The 16,937-nt window shown below is 37.3% G+C and overlaps 1 protein-coding gene across 1 annotated transcript in view; it reads right to left on the bottom strand.

Moving 5' to 3' along the window:
- Ulk4 (unc-51 like kinase 4) overlaps positions 1–16,937 on the bottom strand; it is a 522,779-nt gene that overhangs the window by 306,564 nt on the left and 199,278 nt on the right. The window contains 2 exon segments of the mRNA XM_048795329.1: positions 10,364–10,508; positions 10,608–10,659. Coding sequence (XP_048651286.1) covers positions 10,364–10,508; positions 10,608–10,659 — 197 coding nt within the window.

Raw genomic sequence — 16,937 nt, 5'->3', positions numbered from 1 at the left:
CCAAAAGCATGCTACAATTTACTAAGCTTATCTTCCAAAGACAGATAAGCAGCTGATAGTAGATGGTTGCCACACACCTCTGAGTGTAACTAGGCCAAAAAAAAAAAAAAAAGGAATGAGCCCTGATTCTTTAAACTGCCTCAGAGGGTTTCAAGAATCAGATGAGCACTTCAAGTTCCCTGAGCCTGGCTATAGGTCGTTATCATAATTGACAAACAGCACCCTGAGCAGTAGTGTCCTTGGATCCCATTCCTCTACCTCCAGAATCCTCTTTAACCAAGGAGCCAAGCAACTAGAATCCAGGAAGGAAAAGCCATTCAAACTAAATTCATATCCACTTGGAGAGAACATTCCTAAAAACCACATATTTTTGACCAAGGTGAAAAGCCAAAGTATGGGATGTCTTTTCCTCCTCATTCTTCACTCCCAATCCTAAAAGAAATGAATCTGTATCTTGTCCAAAGCCTGGTTCAAATAGGGCCCAATTAGGTAGGCTGGGAAAAAACTGAAACACGCCATCCAAATAACTCTGGATCATGGTTGAGAGGCTTTTCTGAGGGATATGACCAAAGAATTGGCCAAAAGGAAGTGTCTTCAATTTCACTGAGTAGAGGAAGGAGGCACTGTATCATAGAGAAGTTGATTCCACAAAGATTAAGTCACAAATTCACTTTTCAATCTCAACGGAGTACACTCAGAAATGGGACATGGTGAAAAAGTGATTTAAAAATATTTAAGAAAAAGAAGAAGATCCTGCTAATAAAGTACATTATAAAATCAAAATAATGATTAAGTTTAGAGTGGGATCAAGAATATACATATTAACAGAAAGGAAAGAAAGGTGACACCTAACGTTGGCCAAGAAAGAGTAATTTTAGAGTGAGACACGTCAGGCAATACCTTATGGAAATGTATCTCCAATAGATTAAAAAACGCAAGTAAAAAATTTAAACTTCATGAGAAGATAAAAATGTATTCCTGAGTAAGCAGTCCTCTTTAGCATGAAAACAAAAATGTTTATAATTTTGAAGTTTTTAAAAGTTAAATATTTCTCAATAGCACAACCACTTCAAATATCATAAGGGGAAATTATTTGTAGAATATTGGTAAAATATTGGTAATATTCTTACTATAGTCATTTGTTGATTAATGGCAGGATATAGTCTAAGAAATGCATATTTAGGTAATTTCCTCCTTATATGAACATCATAAAATCTACTTGTCCAAACTAAGACAGCTACAAATGTCAACAGGTGATGTAATCTTATGGGACCACCGTTGGATATGTGGTCTGTCATTGATAGTAACATCATGCAGTAGTGATGACTATTTAAAGAACTATTGAAAATCATCGAAGATACCACTGAACAAATGGACAAAATTCATGTAAGGTTAATTAAAATGACCAAGAAATGTGGGTGAAATGGTCTACTTCATTAATATCTGAAGGAATATGTGTTAGAACTAACAAGGGAACAGCAAAATGGGCAATTTCATAATAGAAACCTAGTAGGATAAACTGTCCATCTTTGAAAAAAAAATTGGCAAAACATTTCAAATGTCTTTGAATTATATATAAAGTTCAACACAGTAATTCTACCCCTAGAGAGTCAACAAAAGGAAATAACAACATGCTCAAAGACGTAGTCATAAAAATAGTCTTTGTAGCATTTTATATGACAGTAAAATACTGGAAAAATAGTTACTAGAAGTTCCCTAACTGGGAATTGTTCAGATGATTTTTAGTACAACTATAAAGGTAGATGTAGATGACAAGCAGATTACAAGATAGCCAATAAAATATTGTTATATAAGTAGCCAAGATACAATCACAAATGTAGATATTTACAATAAGATGACTGGGAGTGGGGGCAGAGAGATAGGTTACAAACAGGAAGTTTCATAAAGTATTAAGTAAATCTCCTAGGAATGGAGAAACCATACAGTGGAACAGGAAAACACTAACTCAAAATGGCAGACAAAGGGCAAAACAAACAGTTATGAACAGCTGAGTAAATACTGCAATGTTCTACAATCTATAAAAGAATTCTAAACAAGAGAATGCTATGAGGAAGAGAGTGTTTCTTAAAATGTAAATCTAACAATGTAAGATAGTTCTGGAACTTGAGAGCTTAGAAGAAAGAAATGGCTGGGTTTAGATAAAGAGGATGCCACCAGCGAGCATGGTAGTGCACACCAGTAATCCCAATGGCTCAGGAGGTTGAAACAGGAGGATCACAAGTTCAAAGCCAGCCTCAGCAACTTAGTGAGGCCCTCCCTATCTCAAAAAATAAAGGGCTGGGGATGTGGTTCAGTGTTTAAGAGCCCCTGGGTTCGATCACTGGTAACACCCACACCACAAAAAAGCAAGTTTTTTTTTAATTGGTGCATTATAATTATATATAATAGTAGATTCATTATGTCATATTTATACATGCATATAACATCAATCACATTCCCCTCTACCTTCCCTTTCCCATTATTTTCTCTACTAGTATCTCTTCTATTATTATAATTACTGGATTTTAATTATATATAATAGTGAGATTCATTGTGATATATTTGTGCATGGACATAGCATAATTTGGAAGATTTCATTTCTCATTACTTCCCCCATGCCCTTCCTTCCTCCCTCTCAATCCCCTTTCTCTTCTTGGTCTCCTATTTTCATGAGATCTTTTTTTATTTATTTACTTTTCTCCTCTCTCTCTACAGCAAAGGTTTTAAGGTAAAAATCTTTCAAAAAGGCTAAAGAATTTTCCATGAGCTGCTACGAGAAAGGGCCAAATAACTTACTATTTCTGGCATTTTTAATAGTCCCATCCAAAATCTGAACCAGATGACATCTTGAATCAACCCCCAAAGTTTATGATAGAATATAAATCAAACAATTAGTTATTATCTTAAGGACTTACTAGTTGTGTGATTTTTTATGTGCTCTGAGTTTGTGATTCTTTAGCATTTGGCATATATATATAAATACCAGAGTTAAAAGGATGTCCATGTTGATAAAGAAATAGACAATCATCATCAGTCTACTGGGAGGGTCAACAGAGAGGTGTGTGTGTGTGTGTGTGTACACACATTATCTAGATACACACATGTAATTTTTAGAATAAGAGAAAGGTACAATTTTAAAATAAATATTAAATAAAATTTCAGGTAGTAAGCATGTTCTCTCTAATCAGATGAAAAGCAAGTATTAAGTCTTAAGAAAGGATTCTAATAAACAAAATATACCCAAAGAACTGGAGTGAAAGAACTATCCTTATTCAGAGAGAACAAAATTATGTTTATGTCCGATTATTGACTCTAACTCCCAAATTATCCTAATTTAGATTCCTGTAGGTTATACCCCTAGAGGGTAAAATGCACCCATTTAGGCAGACTCAAAACATGATAAAAGCATTAAGTAAAGGGGGAAATATAGAACATTATGACGCCTCTTTCTGAGGTAAAATATTTACAAGTTAAGATTTGAAAAAAAAAAAATTACCCGAGCAAAGGTCAAAAATGAAATAGTCCTTCTATTCTGACTCCCAGAGATGACCAAGTTCATACTTATTTATATCTATTTTAACATAGAATTCTTGTGACCAAAGGAGACAAAGATGCAATATAGAATCATCCAGCTGTCTTGAATCATAAACCAAAATTAGATCATCAAACTCATGATTTTTGCTAACCAGTGTGTTGCCACTAACAAAATCAATTTCTAAGTTCCAATTTCTAAAGGAAAATACAATTCTAATGTGTAAGGAATATATTCCCCTCTCAGATTCCAAAATACAAAGCCTTAATAATTCATGCAGTCATTAGGGCCCTGATGATTTTACAGGTCACAAGAGAATTATAAGAAAAGAAAGGCTATAATCATTTTCCCCAGGAGAAGAATGCTGAATGCCATACTGTCATAAAAATATTATAAGCATATTTATATCAGCATAATCTCTTTTCAATATAAAACACTCAAAAGCTGAAACAAAATATAAAACTAAAATACACATGGATGAAATAGCTCTAGCCTACAAAGGCAAAGAGAATGGTGAGTTTTTCTCATGGCTTGCTACACCACTTAACACCTCTGAATATCCTATCCAAACAGCCCCTCTATTTTTCCCCTTCCCATCATTCACTATCTCTCTATATTGTTTTATCTTCTATTTTTTTCTCACTACTAATAATTACTTGAAGTCATATTACATAATTATTTGCTTAATGCTCTGCCCCCTCCACAGGAATGTACTTCACTGAGGGGCACAGTTTCAACCTTGTTCACCATTGTATCCACAGAGCATGGTGCAGAGTTCATTCAACATACATTTGTTGAATGAACTAACAAAGAAAGGAGGGAGAGAGGAAGAAAGGAAGCACCATAATCTGCATGTGCATAATTCACAATGAGTTAGAAAACAGATACTTCAATTGCATGAAATTAAATCTCAATAAACCCATTGTAAGGTGAAAACAGCTGAAAATGCGTTTACTGCATCTACCCTGCCAAACGCACTAGCTTAGCCAAGTACACCAGAGTTATGGTTGTTTCCCCTGGAGATTGCATAGCTGAGATGGAGATGCGGGTCTCCACTGCTGCTGCCTCCCCAGCTGCCTAGCATCACAAGACAGCGTCATATTGCCTATCAGTGAGTGACCTGGGAAAGGATCAAAATTCAAAATTCCAAGTACAGTTTCTACTGAATGTACATTGCTTTCATTTATCATAGTCAAAAAAATCATTAAGTCAGCATCTTAAGTCAGGCCATGGGTATTTACATCTGTATGAATATTAAAATTTCCTCTCCCAAAAAATAGCCAAGATGTATTTCTGAAGGACCTAGTCCTAGTTAAACATTAAAGAGATGTGTCCTCACCTTATGTAACATATCTCAGGAAAAAATGTTCGAATAGTCAGCATTAGAATATTTTCAGTACTAAGATTTCATTGATAATGACTTTGATAAACTTCTGAGAGGTGCTGATGTTAATTAAAAAGGTCAATTTGGGCTTAAGTTCCATTAAATACTTACTGCCTTGCCTCTTCTGCATAAACCTTTAAAAAATTAAATCTTGTCTCTCAGCTGAATAAAAATCATGATAATTTTCTGAGTATATGTGGTATCTTTCTTCCCAGAAGAGGAAAAAAAAAAGAAGACCTCATTAATCATATAGACAAACTCAGTTAAGTTTCTGGCATTCCAGTTACCTTGAAGAAAGGAGGAAAAACTGAAAGAAGGGAGGAGAAAGCAAGGGCATACATACCAAGATAATGGCAGGGCCAATATATGAATCCAAATATACTAGCCACAAGAGATACAGGTTTCCAGTGGCCAACAGCAGCAACTTTAATAAGTACAGAGTTTCCTCAAACTGGTGGCAGAAGAGGAAGGCAGAGGAATTTCAAGAATGAGGAAGATTTGACAAACTGTTGCTGGCTTAAAGATGGAGGAGGCTCTTGAGAAGAAATGTGCATGTCTTAAGGGACATAGGGCAGCAAATATATGGATATTATGGTCCTACAACTATGTAGAGCCACCCAGGAGAGGAATGCTAAATGCCTACTGTCATAAAATTATTGTATTGAATAGTCACCCCCCAAAATATATGAAAAATTCCTAACATGTACCCTTACATGGAAAAAGGATCTTTGCAAATACGGTTAAGGATCTCAAGATCACCTAGATTTAAATGAACTCTAGAGTCAATGTAGGTGTCCTCACAAGAAAAAGGTAGAGGGGACCCTGGAAAAGACACACATGGGAAAAGGGCAAGTGAAGACAGAGGCACAGACTGGAGTAATCTGACCGAGGCTCCAGGGGAGAGTGGCAAGAAGGGGTACCTGATCTAAGCACAGTATGTACAGGTATGGAAATGTCAAAGTGAAACCCACTAACTTAATAGGACTGAATTAATAGGACTGAATAATTATAATAACAATTAATAGAACCAAATAATTATAATAACAATTTTTAAAATCCCTGCAGCCATCGGAAGCTAGGAGAGAGGCATGGCCTGGATTTCCCCTCAGAGTTTCCTTAAGCAACCGACACCTTCCCATACCTTGATTTCAATTTCTGGTCTCTTAACACTGTTAAAAGAATCTATTTTTGTGTTTTAAACCAGTTGGTTTGTATTAATTTGTTGCAGGAAGCTAAAAAAAAACACAAGAAACTGAATTCTGCAAATAACCTGAACAGGTTGAAAGCAGAATCCTCCCCAGAGTCTTCAGATAGAGTCTGCTGGCTAGGCCCCTTTTACTGCACCTTAGCAGAGAATCCGGTCACCTCCTAGGACTTGGGACAGAGCTGTGACCTAATAAATGGACGTGGATTTAAGCAACTAGGTTTGTGGTAATTTGCTATGCATCAATAGAAAACAATGTTTAGCATTCAATTTTCTTATATTATTACATCAGTTAATCTTTACAATCCAAATTTATGTAAGAGTTTTGATAGTGAGCATCCTTGTCTTGCTCCTGACCTTAATGACAGTGTCCTTCATGAAGTACTTCCAAAGCTAGTAGGGAAGGATCACTAGAGTTCTGGGAGATGTTAACAGGGAGGCTGTGGGGAAAGTGTCCTAAAGTCACAGAATACTGAGAAAACTCTGCTTTAGAAAGTAAAATGGGTGAACTCAAAAGCACAGTTTCAAAAGAACACATTTCTTCTGGATTTGTTTAACAACATGCAGACCCACAGTTTTCTTTTAAAAAAAAAAGACGACGACGACAGTGGTGGTGGTAGAGGTGGTGGTCTGGATGTTTAGTTAATACTTTGGTCAACATTTTTATTTACATGACTTAAAAACCTCTTCAATTAAAATTCCAAAAATTTTTGGCTTTGTCAAAGAGTAAATTATTCATAATCCCCACAACTAGAAATATTTACATGCCATAGTTGCTCATAGTATTTGGATAAGCAAATGGGCTGATGGAGAGAGAAAACATTTTCTCCACAGCTTATTTCACATAGTTCTATAAACTACCCAGAACTCTGCCTCTTCTATACCTTTGTAAACTGCATTCTTGCCTGGAATGCCCCATCCCTCTCTTTTCATCCATACTGAAGTTTCAAAATCTGACTGAACTACTCTCTAAAAATGATATTGTAATCTGCATATAGTAGGCACTAAAGAAGTAACTAAAGTTCCTTTCTTTAAAAAGTAAAGAATATACACTGGGAAGAGGTAATGGTTCCTTCAGATTCATTAATTTACAGAGTAAGGAATTTGTTCACAGTATTGATGACAATTTTGTGATCATTAATTTTATGTTAACTTCACTGAGCCACAAAGTGCCCAGACATATGGTCACATGTTACTCTATGCATGTGTCTGTGAAGGGACTTCGAGATGAGCTTAACATCTGAATCAGTACACTGTGGAAAGCAGACTGTCCTCCCTAATGTGGGTGGGCCTTAATCAACTGAAGACCCAAATATGACACAAAGGCTAAGAGGGAGCTCCCTGGAGCTGGGACAGAGAAGTCATTCCCTCCTTTCCAACTAGACCTGAAACAATATCTCTTCCCCAGTGTCAAGCCTACCAGTTTTGGGGACAGAAGCCACACCATTGGCTCTCGTGGGTATCCAGCTTGCTGAACACAGATCTTGGGACTTCTCAGCATGCATCCTCATGTGAGCTAATTCTTATACATGTCTACATTACATATGTACATATACATATATCCTAATGGTTCTGTTTCTCAGGAGGATCCTAATATGATGTTTATTCTTCCAATTGATCTTTCATTCATATTACTCAGCAGTCCTGATAAGAACATAGGCATTGTTGGGAGTCACCCCAGCTCCAAAGACTAACTTCCCAATCCCCCAAGAAGAGCCGTCCAATGGTGAGCCCTGCTGGCTCACATGATCCCACCATCCAATGATGAGCCCTGCTGGCTCACATGATCCTTACCCACCAATCAGACTAGCCCTGCTGGCTCACATAATCCTTACTCACCAATCAGACTAACGCTGCTGGCTCACCTGATCCTTACACACCAATCAAAAAATACCCCCTGCCAACTGTCAGACCACCCCTGGCTCTATAAATATGCAGAGCTGTTCCTCAATAAATGGGCATTTTCTCTGATGGCAAGCCTTGATAGTTCTTTCAGGCATCATACCAAGGTTAAATTAGTTTCCTTCCTGAGAATTTGTCAGGGGCTACTAGAAAAGAAACAACCTTTCTCTAGGTATCTCTACATCACAGGATCCATTTAACCCCCAAAAGCACAAAGCCTATCTAAGAACAAAGTCATGTAGGTGTTGGCAGAGTAGAGAGAAGGGGAGAAAAATACCTACATGGAGTATTGTAGACATAAATCAAACCCCTGAATTCAGCTGTATTTGGTGCCAGCACAAGCCTTTGATTTCTCAGTTATGTGAGCAAATAGTTTTTTAAGTTAATTTAAACTGGATATTATTGTTTTCAAATAAAATAATTTTGACTAACACAATACTTTCATGTAATAACTAAGGAGCTTACAATAATCTGCATGAAAAGACTGTCACTTTGGCTTTATCTAAAATACTATTTAAGGTCAAAGGAGGATTAAAACTTTAACAGCATTAAAAGTATCAACATCACTATTTCTACTTGCCAAATTCAAGTAGATGCTATCAGCTCCTATGAATACTGGAAACTTCATAATTAAGCCATTATATTTGCATACCTAGTAGAGAAGATGAATTTTCCAGTATTAACATTTCTAAACATAATTATCAAGAGTTTCATCTTCAAAAACCAAATTCTTTGCCAAGGTTCTAGTTTTCCAGAGTCAAGAAAGCTAAACTAATGTGCTACTTGTATTTCATTGAAAAAAATTACAAAACATTACTGAGTCCTTACTATATATGCCAAGTAAGCAGAATAAGCATTATCTATTTTAATGATCACTTCATGTCTATAAAGTATGTACTATTTGTATTCTTCTTCTATTACAATCTTCATTTTAAAGATTAATAGGAGAGATTAAAATAATAAGCCTAATAAAAACAGTAGTGGTGTTAAACATTTGTCAAGAGTGTACTACAGCCCACACACCATACTGCTGTACAAGAAGGATCCTATTTAATCTTCACAATTATCTTTTGGGGTAGGTACTATCTTTGGCTTTATCTGCAGATGAGAAAACTAAGGCTTAGAGACTGAAATGCACAGTCCAGACCTGTGCTCCACATCAGAATCAGTCTGCAAGTTTGAAGACATCCACACCACATCTTGGTAAATTCCATACTACTACTTGAAGTGCATTTAAAGTTGTTTAATAAAAACTTGAATTTCTCTACATTATTTGTGTCCTTGAACTGCCATATGGTTTACATTTGTATTTTCTTCTTTAATTCCTCATCTTTGAAAAAGACAAACAATAAAGGAAATATGCATTACATATTTCAGCTCAAATGAGTAATACAGGAGCACTGAATTAGAGTTAATAACTCTAATATAGACTTAATTTTATAAAAGATAGTTGAAATTCTTAACAATTACCAAAATCAGAATGCAAGTACATCTGGTATCTATATTGTGATAATTATTTTTCTTAAATGAGAATAGATCTTGCGAAGTAGAACAAGAAGAGGAAAGCATCAGGTAAGGCTGCTAGTCTAGAAAACTTGTCAAACTGAGACTGCATCCTAGGTCTTAAAAGAAACCATGAACAGGCACTCATACTAATACAAAATACTTAATTTTAAATACTAATACATAAATTAAATACTAATTTTGCAAAAAAAAATCATTTAATAGTGATATGTGACATACTTTTGTATTTGAATTATGATTTGATAAGATTCATTGTTTCCTGAGCTACATCATTGTAGTGTTCCACATTTGTCATGGGAATTCTCAGTAACCCATCCTATTGTGTTATGGGAACAACAGAATAAAAGGAAAAAATAATCTGTCTCTGTTAACTCATCACCTGTCCCACCAACTCTTTCAACACTCCCCAAAACATCCTATTTGTAACTAAAGAGTTTGGGCAAAGGGTAGCCTTCCTTCCATCTCTATTGTTTCTGAATAGAGCCAGAAGTCTCAATGTCTTACAACACTGACCTGAATCATAAAGCTCACCCCAAGCCAGGACCTCCTTGAAATCTAAAACTTCAGAGTCATGTGTGTCTGGCAGAAAATATAGGAAACTCTAAATGAATGTTTTTGAGATGGACTGAGGTTGTTCTGGGTCCTCTACAGTTTAACAGTTACCGTCTGTCTCTAGACTTCTTTGACACTAAATATACAAATATATGTTCATAAATATAAGGACTTAGAACCCCAACTCCATCACTGGACCTAGTTTAACAGAAGCTTCCAGGATGGCCTACACTTCTCTACATGAGTGCAGCAGCAAAACACTCACTGGGGAAGTAAGACGTCTCTCACAAGAGCCAGAAGATTGCCTTCAGAATCAATGTTTACTTCCTCCTCGCCATTCCCATCCTCCTGGTTCACAAGTAGAGATGTGGTTTCTGACAGCAACCGCAAGCTGAAGAGTCTCCACTCCACTTGGAAGAGGGGAAAAATGTCAAGAATGTGACTACACCGAGAAAAAATTAAAACAGATTATGCAACTGAGAAGATTCTACTAATGTGGTCTCACTTACCATTTTGACTTTGAACCAAGGAGACCAAGGGTGGCAGGATATAATCAACAACCTAAAAGAAAGGATGGGAAAGACTTGGGTTGAGAACTTTCTATTAACACAAAACCAATCTAAAGCACTATCTAAGAGAGAGGAAAATAACAGCTAAATTTATCCTAGACTTAAAACCCTTCATGACATTTAATAAACCACCAAGCTCATTTAACTTTGAAAAAGTGCTCAGGTCAAAATGACACTATGAAAATCAAAACAGTAATTTCTCAAAACCTTCAGCGCTTATGAAAGGAACTTTTAGTGTATAATGCAAAATCTGGCTGGCAAAGGTTTGTATTAAACCACCAAATTACATGCATAAACTGTTGATCATTACTTAAGTTTAAGCTAAACAAGGATCAAAATGTTGGTGAAAAAGAGAAATACTAATTCATGTCTTATCAAATACATCAAAGGACTATGACAAGTTTATTATGGTTATTTTTGGAAATAGGCTCAAGAGATGTAAATATGCTATATAAAGCACCCTATGAATTCCCATTTACAGTAGACACAGGACACTCAAATATGGTTTGAAACTTAACACAAAAGCTTAAAAATATTTTTTTTCCTCCAAAATACCAATGAAGAAATGACAAATCATTACTGCAATCTAATCCTGAAACCTAATTTCTCATTTGATGGACTGCTTTTGCTGTGCACTTGTCCTATCCACACTGGCAGGCAGGAGAAACTATGCTATACACAGGCACACAACACCTTGGTCTAAACCAATGTATTGATGCCCTGCACAGGTGATGACTCTCCACACAGGTGATGACTCTCCACACACGCTAGGTGGCCCATAAGTATGAACCTGTTCTATCTCCACTTCACCTGTGTTTACATGTAACATTGTATCTGGATATTTTTAGGGACCCTAAGAACCAGGGATATTTTATTCACCCTCTACCACTAAGTAATGGACATCAGTCAAAGCACAGATGTCACACTCCACCTAAGGTATTTGGGGAACTCCAAACTTCCAATTCAAAAAGCAGAAACTTACAAAGAAAAGAAATATATCCTATTATTGGTATATATCAAAATGATCAACACCTATGTTGAAGGTTTAAGAGTATATATTGAGAGAGGAGTGGAACTAAAGTAAGTGATAGAAGTGTCCATCTCAAGGTTTGAAGAACAATTATGATCGACAAAAAAAAAAATGAATATATAAAAAGTAACAGTTTCCTGTTTACCTACAGCAACCAAAATAACTGGAAAAAATATACCATTTATAAAAATAGAATTCTAAGGTACTGTTTCAGTTTAGATATGAGGTGTGCCCCAAAAGCTCATGTGTGAGATGGTACTAGAGGTAAAATGATTGGGTAATGAGAGCCTTAACCTAATCAGTGGATTAACCTACTGATGGGTATTAACTGGGTGGTAACTATAGGCAGGCAGGTTTTGGCTGGAAGAGGTAGGTCACTGGGGGCATTCCTTTGGGGTACATATTTTGTTCCTGGAGATCAGAACTCTGCTTCCTTTTGCCATGTCCTGAACTGCTTTCTTCTTCCATACCTTTCTACCATGATGTTCTGCCTCATGTTGGACCCAGATCTATGAAGCTGACCATCTATGGACTGAGACCTCTGAAGCCATAAGCCCTCAAATAAACATTTCAGCCTCCAAAATTATTCTTGTCAGGACTTATTGGTCATAGCCATGAAAAAACTGACTAAAACAGTACCTATGATATAGCCTTCATAGAAAGACACAAACACATACAAAAAATTAAAATTGGCAGGTACTATATATAGACACTAATGGATTTCTGGCTTCCAGTCTGATGTAAAGAACTTGGAAACCATCATGACTATCCTTACAATGAGGAAAGAAGTGGATGGGGAAGGTGACCAAACTGAAAATCAACAACTTGTCTTAGATACATCTGAGACTAAAGTCATGGGGCAAACTATCATCCCTAAACCTGGAGGGGCAGGCAAATAGGGAAACCAAAGCTTTCAGGGAAAGAAAACACACTGGAGCCACAACAGAAAATTAAAGGGCAACTGACTAATTGTTGGGGACTGTGCATTAATGGAGGGCAACTTCAGAGAGAAAAAAAAAAAAAGTTTTAGGGAAGCCCTCACACTCTGGGGAGTCTGACCTCTAAAGCTCCACCAAATTGTCAGGGTAAAGACCAGGTAAGAATCTCCTGAAGCTACTGGCAGGGGCCAGGGGAATCTGAAATGTGCCCAGGGCACTCTTTTCTCGTTAACAAAGACCCAGACTCAAGGGACCACTTTTACCAGAGCCAAGCCTTCTGTTTTTGACAGAACTTAACTGACCTGGCCTTTCTGCCTTTTCTACAGGGTAGTAAAAGCAGAGAAATCCTTGTGAAAGCCCAAACCCAGAAGCACATGCTCACCAAAAGAGTGACACCTAGTCCAACAATTAAAGAACATTTCCCTTAACCCAGTATCTTACCAGGCTCCTATATTAAACAGCATTACAACTGAGAAAAGCTCCAAGACAAAGACTTCATTTAAAGAAGACTTCCTTAGGAAAACCCAAAGACAAGAGGAAAACAAAATCAAGGACACTACAGGAAATGTTAGCCTCTGAAACCTACAGCTATCAGACAATAAACACAGACGAGCTCAGCCTTTGATAACCATAAAATTGCACACAAAAGGCCCATTTTCCTCAGTTCATTTTGTCTAATACCTGATGTTGGGATGAAATATTCAGTGTTGAAAGTAAAATAAAACCAACCTAGAATCTCATACCAAGGGTAATTATCATACAAACAAAAGGGGAAGAATGTTTTTGTCAGTAGAGCTGCCTTATAAAAAAAAAATGTTCAAAGTTGTTCTTCACAGAGAAGGGAAATAGGGCAGAAACTTATATCTACATAAAGAGGACTATTAAATAAGTAAATTAATGAAGGTCGATTTCCTGCAAATTATTCTGTAATTCCAATGCATCAAAAGTCAAAATCCCAACAAGGCTTTTTAGGAACTCCTCATATTGATTCTATAATATATATGGAAAGTGAAAAGTCAAAAATAACAAAAAGCATGGGGCAAGCATGGTTGATCGTATCAAATTTCTGAGTTTATTATGATGGAAATAAAGTGGTACAAGCACAGGTTTAGACAAAGAGATCCCTGAAATAGAAAAGCAAGTCTAGAAACAGACACACATGGTGTTTTCAATTTTTGCTGCCATGACCTAAAAACCAGACAAGAACAATTAGTGGAGGACAAGTTTACTTTGGAGCTTATGGTTTCAAAGCTGTCAGTCCACAGAAGGCTGGCTCCACTCCTCTGGGCTTGGGTGAGGCAGAACATCATGGCAGAAGTGCGTGGTGCAAGAAAAGAGGCTCACACATAATGATCAGGAAGCAGATAAAAATAAACACCCCAAGACATATAAACACCCAAAGACATATCCCCAAGGACCCATCTCCACCAGCCACACCCTACCTGCCTACAGTTGCCACTCAGTTAAGCACTGATGAGGTTAAAAATCTCATAACCCAGTCATTTCACCTCTAAACCTTCTTGCATTGTCTCACACATAAGCTTTTGGGGGACACCTCACATCTAAATCAAAACACATAGCAATTTATAAGTGGCTAAGAGAGTACTACCAATAGCAGGGGTCAGGGTATTACTTGAGAGCATAAGTACAATGAACCATGTACTTTATTTTTTAAAAATCAGAGAACTTTTTTAAAAATTTACAGAGAGCTTAAAGAGCTAATGGCAAAAAGAAAAACTTTCATAGGAAAATATGGAATAAAATTTATGATATTAGAATAAGAAAGGGATTTTTTAATTGATACCTAAAAAGGACAAAGTAAAAGGTGAATATTATCTTAGTTTTTTGTTTCTGTAACAAAATACTTGAAGTTGAGTAATTTATAAAAGAAAAAAAGGTTTGTTTAGCTCAGTTTTGGCCCAATCAGCTCAGTCTATGTTGAGTGCCTCATGGCAGATGGCATCATAATGGCAGAAATAGGAGCAAGAAGTCAGAATGATTCAAGAATCAGGCTTTCTCTTTTTATAACAACTCACTCTCTTGGAAATTAATTGGGGTCCTGAAAGAACTACATTAATCTCTTCCAAGGGCACCACCCCTAATGACCTAACCATATTCTACTAATTCCCACCTTTCAACATCATTACTCTGAAAACTCTGAGAATCAAGTTTCTAGCACATTCATCTTTGGTTTCACACTCAAACCACATCCAAACCACAGTATTATCGTCCCTTGGCATTCAAAGTAGACTAGTTCCAGGAACCCTTACATACCCAAATCTAATGATGCTCAAGTCCCTTACATAAAAATGATATAGTATTTGTGTATAAAACCTCTGTGCATCCTTCCATATACTTTTTGATCATCTCTAGATTTATAATAACTAATACAATGTAAATTCTAACTAACCTGTTAACACTGTACTGTTTAATGAATAATGACAAGAATAAAGTCTGCATATGTTCAGTAAAGATGCCCTTTTTCCCCAATATTTTCAATCCATGGTTAGTTGAATCCATAGATGCAGAATTTACAGATATGAATGGCTAACAGTACTAATAAATCTAAACAGTGAATACATGTAACCTTGAATACAAACCAAATGTAAACTTCTGTGTCATTCTCCACATTTTAAAAGAGGAAATCTAATTTCGGCATCATTTAACTTTTCAACTAACAGTTTTTCTTTGAATAACTCAAGACAATTAAAATGGTACCCACCCCATGTGATATAAATTTAATCCTCACAAGTGGGAATAATCCTTTAGGAATAACAAATAGAAGATGATAATGTGGGAATTAAATGCTTTTTCAATATATAAGTGAACAGAAAAAGTTTAGAAGATTGACTAGCTCCTATTTGTTGAGTACTGACAGCTAATGACAGTAATTACTTTATAAAAAGAAGGCTACCCACCCAGTAAGAAATAAATTGAAAAAGTAAGATTACATAAGAATGCATATTTAGCAAGCTGAGCTAGATAAAGAAAATAAAACTAAAAAAAACCAAATCAATATTTTTCATATTCCATTCAATAACTACATAGATCAAAATAATAAATAGTTTTCAAGAAAAGATTATGGTTTTTAAGACTCCAATAAGAAAAAGAAGATCATGTGTCTTTTTGGCAAAATGTGCACTTAAAAAGATTCTAGGAAAACAAAAACCCATAAACATAAAAATTTAAATGTTAGTTACTTCAGGGATTTGGGATGTAGACAAAGAAGCATTTGGTTCCAGGACTAGTTTCAAGCAAAATAAATAAATTCAATAAATATAAGAAAATATACCGGACTCCAAGATGGCTGCGAATAGAGTGCATCACACCCCGTGTACCGCGCCACTGCGCAGGTAAATAACGAGTTAGAACGACAAAAAACTATCTTGTTAGGAACTTACAGCAAAATGGGAGTGCACCGAAACCTAGAGGAAGGATTTCCAGCACTGAGGTCCAGTAATTGAGTCTCAAACACGAGCCAACTGTGCGACCAGAGATCCGGGCTGACTGATCCGCGCTGCCCGCCCCACGGCTACAGACGGCGGGGCGCCGCCTAGAAGCGACCAGCAAGCAGGGAGAAACGTTGCTACGGATTCTGTGGAATCCTGCCAGCTGAGCCCTCACTGAGCCCCGGGCCGAGTTCGGGATTTCAGACGGGGAAGGAAGCAGTACAGTTCTATCCCCCACAACGGAAACTCCACCAAGAAAACCAGCGGCCACCATCTTGGAGAGCTGAAGTAACCACCGCCACTCTCCGACAGATTGCAACAATAAAACAGGTGTGTATTTCTCAGCTCATCTCCCATACAGCGGAGAATTCACATAAAATCTCTCCTAGGCTTTCCGGGGGAGGGATTATCAGAGCGAGCCTGCATAAAGACGCGGGGAAAACTAGAGACACCTGACCTTCAACTCCCCCTCCCATCAGCGGCAAAAACGAAACCTGTCTTGCCAGCGCTGGGGGAGGGGCAAGCGGAAAAAAATCAAAACAACAGAGTTCCGGGGATCCCAATAGCCACCCTCCACACCCAACAAACGGCAGGCCCAGAGTACAGTTTGAACTGCCGAGAGGCATCACTCAGGGGAAATCTGGTCTAGCAGGAGAAACCAGGACTAGCAGGAAATACCAGGGAACTAGAGGCCAGGCCCTCGCGACTGGGCGGCTGGAGACCGCACGCCCACCGGCAACAGTCCACCTGCTGCCCGTGTGACTGGGCGGCTGGAGAACACTTGCCTGCCGGCGACAGCCCACCCGCTGCCCCTGCGACTGGGTGGCTGGAGACCGCACGCCCGCCAGCAACC

The sequence above is a fragment of the Marmota marmota genome, unplaced genomic scaffold (genome assembly GCF_001458135.2).
Source record: "Marmota marmota marmota unplaced genomic scaffold, marMar, whole genome shotgun sequence".
Taxonomy (NCBI): domain Eukaryota; kingdom Metazoa; phylum Chordata; class Mammalia; order Rodentia; family Sciuridae; genus Marmota; species Marmota marmota.
The sequence above is the reverse complement of the archived record's forward strand: the minus strand, read 5'-3'. Positions and strand labels throughout refer to the sequence as shown.